At 35.8% G+C, this 14,280-nt stretch overlaps 1 protein-coding gene across 2 annotated transcripts in view; it reads left to right on the forward strand.

The window, feature by feature from the left end:
- Positions 1–2,932, forward strand: part of LPCAT2 (lysophosphatidylcholine acyltransferase 2) — a 78,948-nt gene extending 76,016 nt beyond the window's left edge. For both annotated transcript variants that reach the window (XM_072632246.1, XM_072632245.1), the window contains exon 14: positions 969–2,932. In XM_072632246.1, the coding sequence (XP_072488347.1) occupies positions 969–1,153 (185 nt within the window). In that variant the 3' untranslated portion in view covers positions 1,154–2,932. The remainder of the gene's footprint in view (positions 1–968) is intronic.
- The last annotated feature ends 11,348 nt before the right edge of the window (positions 2,933–14,280 follow it).

The following is a 14,280-nucleotide window of genomic DNA, read 5'->3' on the forward strand; positions in this document are numbered from 1 at the left end:
CCTTATTCTCTTCTCCCTCCCATCCCCTTAATGTTTTACTTCTTTCTAATTTAGAAGACTTTTATACTTTTCTAGATGTATGTGTATTGTTCCCTCTTGAACCCTTCACTGATGAAACTAGGTTTCCTAAATGAATAGCCCTCCTCCCTTTCTAATTCCTCTGTTTCAGTTCTTCCTCTTATACTTCATTTGTACAAGATAATTACTCATTTTAGCTGTTCCTGAATGGTTTTACTTTTTGAAGTCATATCATAGTCAGGTCTGCTCCAATCTTTCTCATGAACTACCCAATTACTAATAATACTCTTAAGACATACGGTTTACATTTTACTTATATAAAAGGTAAACAATCTGTCCTCATTGAGTCCCATGTAATTGGTCTTTCGTTTCCTTATATTTAGCTTGGCTCTTGTATGTCAAATCTTCTATTAAGTTCAGTTTTTTTTAAACAAAGTCCTAAAAGTCTGACAATTCATTAAATGTCCATTTTTAATTTGCTATTCAGGATTATGCTTAGCTTTGTTGAGTATGATATTGGGCCTGAAGCCCAATTATTTTGTTCTTTGATATATAGCGTTCCAATATCTGCAGTCCTTTAGTGCTGCTGCTGCTTGGTCCTGTGTGATTCTAATTGGGGCACTGCCATATGTAAATTGTTTTTTCTTATTACTCATAATATTTTATCCCTAAGCTGGTGGTTTTGGGATTTGACCAAAATATTCCCATGGTTTTTCCTCATGCTTATTGAGTTTTTTTAAGACTGCATAAGATATTTGTAATTAACTGGAGTATTTTGTTGCTTGTTGTCGAAATTTCAGGGAGTTTTCCAGTAATGAATTCACCAGCGTAAGACAAGGAAACAGAAATTTGCTATATTGTGTTATTTTGATATCAAATAGAATAGGACCTACTCAAGAGTGTGTCAATATAATTTAGATTTATTTTGTGGTTTATTTCTCCTCTTTCAGTGGAATTTAGGAGTTTTGCCCTGAAACATCCAGAGTATGCCAAGATTTTTACTACATACCTAGACCTCCAGACGTGCCATGTATTTTCATTGCCCAAAGAAGATGATGTGGCTCCATCCGGTGTCCATAACAAAGTCTGTCCGGAACCTAATGAAGATGGTACCTCAGACAAAAAAGATGACTGAACCAAAAATGGACATCAATAGTTTTCATTTTACATTGTAAAGGCATTTATTGAGGATGAGTTAAATGTGTCCACTGAATAGAGATTACATGTAATATTGAAAAATTTTCCTTCCTTAATATTCTTTTAATGGTTCTTATTAAAAATGTATCTAAATTATCTATCTCTAACTTTCTTCTGACATGCTTTTTACCATTCAATGACATGTTTGGTTTATTGGGAATAAAATTCCCAGATTTAAAGATTTCACTTTTCCAATCAAGACGACTCTGCCAAGTAAACATAGTGGTCTGTCCTTTCTGAGGACAAACTGAGAAACTGAAAAATTCTACATTATATGTTTTTTCCTGCATCTCCTAAAAAAAGAAAATATTCTATGTTCCTGAATTGGTTTTTTCCTTGAAAAAATACTCCTCTAAAGCATGATTTGAGTGTAAGATGTGAAGCAGGATTCTGAAGCTACTTCTGGTAATCCACTGTTTTATTAAATTCTTCATATGGTTTTCCAGGAACAAAAATAATTCTTGGATTATAAGGTATATAATTAAAACAAATAATTCCATTCATTGGATAAGACATTCTTCTTACTATGCAAGTGACACATATAGGTTTTCATAATTATCTGTCAAAATTGATATTCCAATGCAAATTTAGAGTAGGTTGATATTATGGTGGTCTCTTTGGCCAATAACTGTATATGAATGCCTTATTAAGGTAATACCAGTTGCTTAATGAAAACAATTAACTGTGTTACAGTTAAGTTTTATTCAACAGAGTGTATTATTTGCCCAACAGACAAATGATAATTTTACTTTGTATATATACATATATTAACAATCTTTTAGAAACTTCTATCTTTAATCCTCAAAATGGAGCTTTCCATGATAAATTCTCTATTTTTCCAATAGGGAAATATACAAGTTGAAGTTTGCCAGGAAAACCTACCTGGAAAATACACAATTCTTCAAAGAATAACCAAAATTTTGTGACTTTAAAAACCTGTTCAGTACTACTACAGCAATTCAGTAGTTAGTAATTTCATTTAGCCTCGTTGTGTACACTGTTCAAATTTTTAATATTTAAAAAAATTCCTTCTGCTCTATATAGTTTGAGAGAAAGAACAAAAGAATAGAAAGAATACAGAAACAAGTTGCTTCTGGCTCCTTTTTATTTAACTCAATATCTGAAATGAACTGAACAGTGTGTCTGGTTCTTTAATTGTCTTTTAAAAGTTAAGTCTCCCTTCAGAGGAAATAGAACTATTCACAGTAGATGTCAGAATGTATTTTTAGTAAGTAATCATGATTTTAAACTAATTGTACACGCTGATCAATAAGTGTCCGTATTTCCCAGATAATTAAATGTGCATTTGGATAATTGAACATCAACTCTCATCCTTAAGAATACACAATTGTTTGATTTTTTACCCTTCAAAGCTATTTAGACATTAAGCAATAAGTGAACTTAAGTAATCGTTTGGGCAATTAGAATAGCACATCGTTGTTATACACTATCTGCCACAAGTAGCTGAAAAATACCCAGTACTCAGAACCAGTAAGTGTTTGTTGTTTATCACAGAAAAGCTAAATATTAGTCTTATCAATCATGAAGACCAAAGATCCATAATAAATAGCATTGCAAATCAAAGATTTCTTTGGGGATGATGCAATTGATTACATTGTTTTCTGCTTATATTTATGCTCTTTAATTGCATTAATAATTTGTGCAATTTTCTGCTTCCTATTTTATTATGTTACTAAATAAACTAAATAACGTTTCATTCTGTTTTCTCTATTTTGCCTCAAAATTTGTTCCACCTTTTCAGCCCAGTGGTCTGAATAAAAGTTAGATATGTGTGGCTATATTTAATCATTTTTGTTTGCATTTAAAGCTTATGAAATGTCAGAAATCATTTTATTCTAATGAAAGACTCTGATTTCAACCAAGCTTGCAATAGATATTAAAGCTAAAGAAGTTGACTTCTGAATAGCATTATTGTGAATAACAACTATATATCATGATCATTAGTTCTACTACACAAAGGTTTGGTATTATGCAGTTTCAACAAAGATTCCTTTGAAAGTTTTTTCTTCCTTGTCAAGATTCAAAGTAAGGAATTAAATTTCATTAAAACCAGTCAAATGTCCCACAGTTTTGAATAAATAACTGTAGCTGAAGTAAGATTCATATGGAAATCTAAAATACTAAAATCCTAAAACACATAAACCATAAAAATCCAGCCTCAATTATTATAAGCTCACCACCACACTCAATGCTAATACACAGAATGTTTGCTATATTATGTATATGAGTGGAAAAGTGCTGTTAAAGGCATTTGAGATAGTATTTGAATAGTTGCTAATAAAAGTATTTACTGTGAAAGAATACTCAAGAAATTAAATCTGAAAAGAGTCCTAGTCTGGTATTTCATTGTGGAATACAGATGACTCTTGAGTTCTTTAAAGATTACCGACCAATAAACAAACATTTATTCAACATATACTATGAGTCAGGTATGATGCTTGGCACTGGGAGTACAAAGGCAAATATGAAAAAGCCCCTGCCCTCAAGGACCTTACATTCAACTGGAGGAAACAACATTTACATGTATACTATATATATATGTATATACATATATGTATATGTATATGCATACATGCATACATACATATATGTAAATAAATATAAATACCCCTTCTTTAATATCCTAGCTCTGCTCTTGGAGCTTTGTTTAGATTGTTCATTTGGACTCTAAAGGTCTGTTTCTCTCGGCAGCTTAATTTTCAGTGGCCAAAGCTAATTCTCCCTTGACTAGGCTCTCTTGCCTGCTGCCAAAGATTCCATCCCTTGACATTGCTTCACTGAGTCTCTGATTTGAATCTTGCTTCTCTGTGTCCATATATAACTGGAGAGTGAATGAATCCATTGCCTCAACTATATTTCAAATTCTTTCAAACTAAGTCTCAAAATAGTAATGATAAATGTCATCATCATTATTATTGCTGTCACTTATATGGCACCTACTATGTGCCAGGCATTGTCTAAGCATTTTACAAATATCTCATTTGATTCTCACAATGGACTATGAGTTAGGTGTATTTACTGTCTCTTACTGGGTGGGTCTCTTCATTGCTAGATGCCATGGCCAAACAAGGGAAGAGAAAGGGAAAGGAAGAAGGAAACTCTTTACTCTCACCAGTTGAAGACATCTGATAGAGGTTCAGCAAGTCACAGTTCATAAAATTTCTCCAGGCCTAAACTCACCATGCATAGGTGTCTTTTAAGCAGTAACCAGACGTATAGGTAACTATCATCTAGCCAATGACTTTGCCAATTCAAATTCAATCAAGAAAATACTTGCTCGTTTTATAAAGGGATAGAAGTTGTAGACATATCTTTACAGTCATTTTTACACCTCATTATTGACACTGTGATTAGATCTTGGACTTTTTGGGCTGGAGTGGAGGTGGAGAGGGGATTGATCAGAAACTTACTCTTCATTAAAAATACATACATGATAATTTTTGACAGTGGGAGTGAACAGGGAGAACTTTATGTAGGAGGTGGTCATTGAGTCCAGCTTGGTAAGGATATTAAGAGGCACAAGTGTAGAAGGAGTACATTTCAGGCATGAGAGACATCTTATGTAAAGCTATAGACTGAGATTAAAGATGGGGCATTTTGTATAAAGAATAACGAAAAGGCCAGATTGATTGAACTGCAGACTAATGGACAGAAATGATATGAGATAAGGCTAGAATAGCTGTACAGAGTCATTTTGTGAAGATCTTTAAATTTCAAACAGAAGTTTATATTGGATCTCCTGGTAAATATCTGGGGTTGGATTTGAACTCAAGTCTTTGTGACTCCAGGTCCAACACTCTATCCACTGTGCCACCCAGTTGCCTCTGTAACTGTCAAAAATTACAATTGCTACAGAGGCTTCAGATTAACACTAATTGGCGTACTGTTTGTAAAGCTCTGAATTGATCCAAACATTCTGAAAAATTATTTTAAAGCGTTGTCCCAAATGTCCCTAAATTATACATTTTATGTAATTATACCTTTGAATCAGCAATGCCACTTCTAAACTAGTACCTCCAAAGAGAGCAAACAGAGCAGTTACGTGGTGCAGTGGATAATCACTGACCCTAGAATCAGGAAAACCTGAGTTCGAATTGGGTCTCAGACCCTTAAGAGCTGTGAGACCCTGGGCAAGGGAGTTAACTTCTGCTTCAGTTTCCTCATTTGTAAAACGGGGATAATAATAGCACCTACCTCACAAAGTTGTTGTGAAGATCAAATGAGATAATATTTGTAAAATACCTGGCAAGAATATGTTCTACATAAATATTAGCTATAATATAGAAGGAAAATACATATACAAATATTTATAGTATCTCTTTTTATAATAGCAAAAAACAAACTGGAGACTAAAGGAATGCCCGTCTCCTGGGGAAATGGCTAGACAGATGATATATGAATCTAATGCTTTTGAGATGCCATCCCATACCTATTAAATTGGCTAACATGACTAAAAAGGAAAATGACAAATGTTGGAGGAGATGCAGAAAAAATAGGGACACTAATGTACTGTTGGTAGAATTGTGAACTGGCCTAGCCGTTCTGGAGAACAATTTGGAACTATCCCGAAAGAGATAAAACTGTGCATATCCTTTGATCCAACAATACCATTGCTAGGTCTGTATCTCAAAGAGATCAAAGAAAAGAAAAAAGGACCTGTTTGTATAAAACATTTATAGCAGCTCTCTCCTGTGATGATAAAGACTTGGAAATCAAGGGGATACCTATAATTTGGGGAATGGCTGAAGAAGTTATGGTATGTGATTGTGATGGAATATTATTGTACTATTATAAAAATGATGAGCAAGGTGGTTTCAGAAAAATCTGGGAAGTCCTATATAAACTGATGCAAATTGAAATGAGCATAACTAGGAGGACATTGTGCTTAGTAACAGCAATATTGTAATGATGATCAATTGAAAAAGACTAATCTACTCTGATTAAGACAATGATCCAAGATAATTCCAAAGTGTTTATGATGAAAAATGCTATCCAACTTCCAGAGAGAGAGAACTGATGAAGACTAAGTACAGACTGGAGCATACTTGTTCACTTTATTTTTGGGGAATGGTAAGGGGGATTTCGTATATGTGTGTGTGTTTTTTTTTTTTTTGCAATGTAGCTAATATGAAAATATGTTTTGCATGACTTCACCTGTATATTCAATATTATATTATTTGCTTTCTCAAGGGGTGAGAGGAAGAGAATTTAGAATTCAAAATGTTTAGAAATGAATGTTTAAAAACTTAAATGCAAATGGGAAATCTTTAATGAAATAGAGTATATTAAATGGATAATGTAATATAATATTATTACACCATAAGAAATAATCAAATGGGTTGTTTCAGAGCAAACTGAGACTGATAGAACACAGAGAACATTGATAGAAAAACAATATTAAAAAGACAAACAACATGAAAGACTTGAGAACTCTGATATATTGACAATGATTTTAAAGGACTAAAGATGATACACTTTACCCACCTCCTGATAAGGAAGTGATGAACTCAAGACAAAGAATGACACATATATAGTTATCCCTTCTATATTGCGGGGGTTAGGGGCACAGCACTCCACTGATCTGGAAAATCCACATAAAATTGTTGTTCCTTACTTTGTACCAGAGAAGTCTAAATTATTATGGTCAGTTGCCTCATCTGTAAAATGTGTGTGTGTGCATGTGCGTGTGTATGTGTGTGTGTTTGTGTGTGTGAGTCACAGAGAAAGGTGGTTGGACTAGATGATCTCTGAGATCTCTTCTAGTTCTATATCATTCTCTGATTCTGTTTTGTTTCCTCCCTCTAAAGGGATGCAGAGTAGATACTCAAACAGCAGTACCGGAAATTTGAATTCACAGCCAACTTAATACTTGGGAACAGCACTAGGATGAAAATGTGGATAAACTTATTCCTAGCTGGATCAATCTATGGTGGCTTTGTAGGGTGCATGATGGCACACACCGTACACATTGCTCTCCTTCCATTATATATGTTCTAACACGTTTGTGGGTAATGAGGAATGGGTAACGAAGTTACTATCTTATCTACCCTATCATATATGAATATCTCTGCTGATTATTTCTGTTTTGACAGGTAGTTCAGTGACAACTCTTTGCCTGATTTGTGTGTGTGTTTTTTAATGCTTACAAAGCTGTCTCATTTTCTCTAAATCGTTCCATTTCACCTTAAAATGAGGTGCAAATATAATAATGAGTTATTACAGAGTGATCTTCAAGCCCCATCCCTCTGTCCTGGTCTTATGCAATGTTGACAGAGTTAACCTCAATGTGATTTGTATCCATTCTCTCTCTCATTCCACTTCTAAGAATTATTAACCACCTTTCCCTATGGCATCTGACTTATCAATAAAAGTGTGCTCAGAGACAAAAAAAAAAAAGCAATTATGTCAAGGCAAATATAAGCCCTGTTTAATGCCTTTAAGGAGCATTTTGGGGATACCAAATACCGTTAGGAAGAAGAATCATGAATCTTTAGCCTTGAAACAGGTCTCTCGTTAAATAGGCCAAAGGCACCCACTTACTTTCACTTTTATTTATTTTGAAAACTGAAAATGTGCAAGCTACTGGTTTGAAATTTCTCTCTGTTCTATATCATATGTCTTTCTTAACAATGGGTTATAGGTTTCCTCCAAGAAACTTCTCTGATGGAGTTAGGAAAGGGGCTTCATATTATTTGCAACATTTCACCCTTTAGAATTATTTTAGGTTAAAGAGAACCATACTGTCTCCTTGGGCTGGGGAGAAACTGTCTGGGACAGTGTTTTGAGGCTAAGGAGAAATGTGGCTTTTAAGGAGAAATGTGATTTTAGAATTGGGTCTCAAGCACATGCATCCAAGCACCCCATCAGTTGGTGAGCTCACTGCAGCATAGTAGAACAAAATAATTATGAGATGAGGAAATTGAGGCTGAAGGAGGTTAAAAGACCCACTGAAGGTTACAAAGCAAGGAAGGGGTAGTTTGGGGACTGCAACAGAGGACTTCTGAATATCCATAAAGTTAACCCTTCACATATGGGCCAGTTAGTTATATCATACTGTTTTTCAGTCATGGATTAAGCACAACCTGTGATATTACTATGGGAACAAGAAAAATCATGCAGATGGCTCAGTGTGAAATTGTTGCCACTACTGGAAACACAGCTCAAAATGTGGGTCTTATTTATGGTGTCTCAGGAGTATCTTTTCCATAGTTGAAGGCTAGCATATTTATTGGATTCAATTCAATAAGCATTGATTAATTGTGCAAAGCATTGTGCTAGACAGGGTAGAGACAGACAAAAATTAAGCAGTCCAGAGTGGGATGAAGAATATAATAAGTACACAGATAAGCCAATCTACGCAAAGTAAACCCAAAAGAGTTTTCGGTAGGTGAAACTCACAAACAACTACAGAGTTCCATCTCTCAGTTTCTGGACTCTAGTCTTTTTCTCTGTCTGTCCTCCATGATAAAACATTTACCCTCTTCTACTCCAAGTACTGTCCTCTCTAGCTTTTAAATCCCAATTACAATTTCACCTTTTACACACGGAAAGCCTTCCACAACCCCTCTTATTTCCAGTCCTTTCCCTCTGATAATTATCTCCTATTTAACTTCCATACATATTGCTTTATTTACATTTGTTTGCACATTGTCTCCCCCATTAGACTATAAGCGCTTTGAGGAAAGGGACTGTCTCTTGACTCTTTTCTTACCCCCAGTGCATAGCACAATGCCTGGCACATAGTAGGAGCTTATTAAATGCTGATTGATTGATTGTTCAGGAACAAAGTTAATATAGAAGGTGGCAGCTTAACTGAGCTTTGAAAGGAGCAAAGGATTCCATGACACAGAAGAAAGGAGGAAGTGTATTCTGAGCCTGGTGGACAGCTTATGCAAAGTCATGGAGGAAGGAGATGAACATTGTGTATGGGGAACAGCAACTAGTCCAGTTTCTTCATATGTGCAGCCAGCAAGGGGAGTCAAATATAATCAGTCTGGAATGATATAATGGAACCAGCTTGTGAAGAGCTTTAAGTGCCAACCAAAATTTGTGCTTTATTAGAGCAGAAGTGTTACACACAGACCCCAGCAGCACTGGAGGCATTCCTGAGTGAAGACCTACCCAAATTAAAATGTAATTGGAAAGAGTTCCAGGTCATTTGATCAGCAAGATAGAGGATAAGACATTTTTCTGAGTCTTTTGACCTTTCAAACCTTTACAATACAGAAATTTTGTGCCAAAGATAAAGAAATTTCAGTTGCCTCCATGATTTAGGACAGAATTCAAAAGAAGATAAAACAAACAAATCCAGAAACTGATTTTTAAACTGAGCTCACTCATTACCCCTTTCCCACATTGCATGCTACTAGTCATAAGACTACACTAACCAACCCACAGGGCTGGAAACAAAACTCAACCCTACATCCCTGTCTCTCCTCCTTGTTTCCAGACATGTGGAGATCTTAGTTCCAGGATATTGGGGTCAGGACAGATAGCCAGTGCCTACGTTGCACTTCAGACTATGGAAACTCACTGGAGTCACATAGATAATAATAGTTAGTTAGGGCAGTGTTCTATGTATCACAAAAGATTTCTTCAGGAGAGCCAGGAACTGAAGGAAGGGGGCAAGACATAATATCTGCACTTACAATAGAGCTCAACACCACATCCTACCCTGACCCCTCTTTCCTGGAGACTCTAACCTAGACTACAAAAATCAGCCCTGTACCATTAGCATAGCAGTTGTCTAAACTGCCTGTCACAGGAAAAACAACACTGAATGACAGGAAACAGTGGGTATATTGGGGAAAGTACTTAGCATTCAAGTGGGGCCAGTTCGGCCCACCCTAAAGTCACTTGGGTCATGATCTTGATACCCAGCATGGGAAGATCCTAAGACATTTTGAGGTCCAGCTCCAAAGGAAACCATCATCAGATAGGAGTGAGAGATTTAGAAAGTGAATAATAGGGGGAAATAGGCTGAAATTACTAAAGATTCCAGGAAGAAGGAAACTCAAAGACCATGAACATAACCTGATAAATTAAAAGGGCTATCATTAATAGCAGAAAGATACATGACCTTCAGATCTAGTGAATGAGCTCAGGCATTTATGAGTAAATACTGCAAAATAAAAGGAAAATAATCTAACACTTGATGAGACAGAATAGAATTTGAGGAGAATATGGAACCACAACATACTGTTCCTGAGTGGCTCAAAAGAGAAGTGAGAAGGACAAGAACACAATTTATAGCATAGCAAAAAAATATTGTGCAGAATAAAAACATTATGATATTCAATGACAAGCCTCACCAAAGAATCAAAAGAGAGAACAAAAGGCTATTAATGCAAATATACAGAACTGAAGGATAATCTAAAAGGGAAGAAGAAAAAAAATCATTGAAAGAAAATATGGTCACTATGGAAGCAAAACATACTGATCTCAACAGTTATGTGTAGATAAAAACTAAAGATTATAGGTTTCCCAAAAGAACATGGCAGACAAAGCCCTTAACAACATAGTGAAAGAAATAATAAATGAGAATTATCCAGGACTTCTGACCATACAAAATGAAATACCAATGGAAAAAATTCATAGATTGTTTCCAGGAAAAACAATAAAAACAACAACTACCACATAAATGCCCAAGGCTTCAAACTCCAAAACACATAGTCATTGAATTTAATAATTCAATTAAAAAAAGTTCTGTAAGTGATCAGGAGAAAGAACTTCAAACACAAAGGAAATGAAATTACCTAACAGGAATATTGTGCACTGCCTAGAAAACATAAGAGGGAATGGAATAATGTGCTCTGAAGAAGAATAGAGCTCAGGATACAACTCTGGGTGACCTATTTTGTAAGTCAGAGCTTAACTATAAATTAAAAAAAAAGATGGAAACTCAATAATAAAGAAGGGTTTGAAACATTTTTGGAAAGAAAATCTAACCTGAAGAGATTGTTAGGGTTTTTTTTCTTAAATATCCAAAACAAGAAAAAAGTAGAAAGAATAAATAAAAGCAAGAGCTGACGACAGCCACAGCCACAAAATGACAAAGGAGATACCACCAAGAGATTTCTTTTTAGATGTACACAAGGAGACAGGGTTGAAGTCAGAATTCTGGTGGTGGTAACAAGGAAAATCAGGCCTAGGGTATTATAGAGAGAAAATGGAAACCTTGACTACAGGTGAAGCAAAGATTTTTTATTGTTTGTTTGTGTGTGTGTGTGTGTGTGTGTGTGTGTGTGTGTGTGTGTGTGTACAACATTATGACATAGGAGTATAGAGACATTAAGAATAAGGCCAGCTTAAAAAAGAGTAAGTAAAGTAACTGAAGGAACATAGTACTGGTGAGGCATCAAAACCTGAAAAAAAATTAGAGATAGATGAAGGAAAATATAAATCTAACTCTCATAAATGTGAGGATTAAGCAGTACAATAGAACGAAAAAGAGTGAAAAAGTGTATAAGAATGGTGGGAGAGGAGAAGGGAGAAAGAAAGAAAAGAATGTGTGATGTACCCAGATCAAGTGGAGGGCTAGCAGTTAGGGAAAGGTGATACTTGTGGTCTCAATAAAAGAGGACTCTATAGGAGAATGAGACTGGAGGAGGAGGAGAAGTTTGAAAGGAGGGGAAAGAGAGGAGGCCTTACTTTGGTAGTGAAAGGAGGGTCCATTGATGAATGCTACTATAAATGAAGAGAGATGGTCTATGAAGGGAGGTGGGGATCTTGTGTTGAGTGTGGCCTAGGGGATTTGATGATTGCAAAGTCCACTCATCCTACCTCAGGAAGAGACCAGTTGGAACTCCTGGGAGCAAATGGCCCCTGGGGGAGTAGAAAAACATGAACATAGGGAGAACATAGGGAATAAAAGGTAACTAAGAGAAGGCATAGATCAGTGGTGGGTTGCATAATCAGGGATAGAATGGAGCAGAGGCCCTACCATGGGACAGTGTCCTCTCTGACATTTGTAACCAGTATCATTTGGGAGTGAGGTACAATGGGAAAGGGAAATCCATAGGGAAAGCTCTACAAGGCAGTGACAGAAATTTCCTAGAGGGGAGAGACTAGAATGAATACTTTAGAAATTTGGATTAAATGAAGGATATAGAGACTAGGAACTACCTAATTATAAGGGTCATGAGCTACAGAATGAGGATTTAGTAGAGACAGGAAGAGAAGCAGATAATGAAGAGAATAAGAAAAATTTTTTTTTCAAAAAGAACAAAATTGAAATTTAAAAAACTAATTAACTGAAGGGAAAAAATCCTGGTGGGGGTATAATATAACAAGATAAAAGAAAGCCAGAAAAAAGAAGCAAAATCCCAAAGGGAAAGGGATAATTAGAAGAAGGAAGGGATTGAAGGTGAGAAGAAGAGAGCCATTAAGAATAGGGCATTAAAAAAGGGTAAGTAAAGTAAGTGAAGGAACACAGTACATGTGGAGAATCACAACTTGAAAAAAAATTAGAGATAAATGAAGGAAAATATAAATCTAACTCTCATAAATGCAAGGATTAAGTAGTACAATAGAAAGAAAAAGAGTGATGAAGTGAATAAGAGAATAAAACCTTACAATCTGTTGCTTATAAGAAACACATCTAAAAAACAAAGACATATATGAAATCAGATAGAGGAATAAAAAATACTATGCATTTTGTGAATCTAAAAAAATAAAAGCAACAATCATATCTGAAAAAACAAAAATATTCAAAAATAGGGATAAATAAGGAAACTATTATGTTGAAAGGAATCATACACAACAAATCCATATCACTAGTAAACTTATATGCTCCAAGTGCATTTAGCATCCATATCCATAAAGGGAATATTATCTGACCTGGAAGAAGACAAAGACAATAGTGACAGAAGACCAGTATCTATCAGTTTTGGATAAATCTAAAAGAAAGACAAACAAAGGGAAAATATGGAACTGAACAAATTGGTAGTGAAACTAGAGCTACAAGACATGGTATCATCTAAATGGGATGCAAAGTATATACATATTTCTCTGCACCACATAGAACTTATACAAAAATTGATCACCTATTAGGGCATAGAGATATTTCAAACAAATACAAAAAAGGCATAAATAGTTAATTAATCAGTTATAGACCATAATGCAATAAAATAGTAATTGGGCAGGGACTACAAAAAAAAATACAGACTCAGATGGAGCCTTAACAATGAAATGCCAAATAATTATAGAAACAATTACAAACTATGGAAAAGATAACTATAATGATGAAACAACATAATGAAATTTAGGAAGAAAATCATACATTGACAAAATTTAAAAAAGGGAGGATTAATGAACTGAGTATGTCTTTTAAAATTCAGAAATAAACCTGAAGTAAGCACAAAAGAAGAGATATTGAAAATTAAAAAGAAAATAGATTTGAACTAATAATGTCCCACAATAATTATAAATAAAACTAAAAGTTGATTCTTTGAAAAGACTAATAAAATTGGCATAACCTTAGCTAATTTGATTAAAAAGAGGAGAGTACGGGGCGGAGCCAAGATGGCGGAGTAGAAAGACACACATATGCTAGCTCCGAACCCGCAGCTCATAAAATATCTGTAAAAAAGAACACCCAACAAATTCTGGAGGAGCAGAAGTCACAGAACAATGGAGCAGATGAGATTTCTGTTCCAGAGGGACCTGAAAACTTCTCACAAAAGGTCCTTCGCACTGCAGATCCAGAGTGGAGCCCAGCCCTGCCTTGGCCGCGCGGTGCTGAGAGGAACAGATCCCAGCAGGCTTCAGGGACAGAATCTCCAGCGGCCGCATGGCTGCCTCCACCCACGGGCGCCAAAGGTTGGTGAGAGGGTCTTCTCAGTTTGCCAAGAGGGGAGTGGGGTGCCCCCATAACTCAGGCCCCCTCGGGAGGCAGAAGTGGAGGCGGGAGCAGACCAGGGCCCCCAGAGCAGGCAGGAGCTCGGATCCATTGTTGAAGGTCTCCACATAAACGCCCTGAGGGAACTGAGCACCATGAGGTGGCCCTGCCCTCACCTGAGCACCTGAACTTAATGTTATACTGAA

Source organism: Notamacropus eugenii, chromosome 1 (genome assembly GCF_028372415.1).
Source record: "Notamacropus eugenii isolate mMacEug1 chromosome 1, mMacEug1.pri_v2, whole genome shotgun sequence".
Taxonomy (NCBI): Eukaryota; Metazoa; Chordata; class Mammalia; order Diprotodontia; family Macropodidae; genus Notamacropus; species Notamacropus eugenii.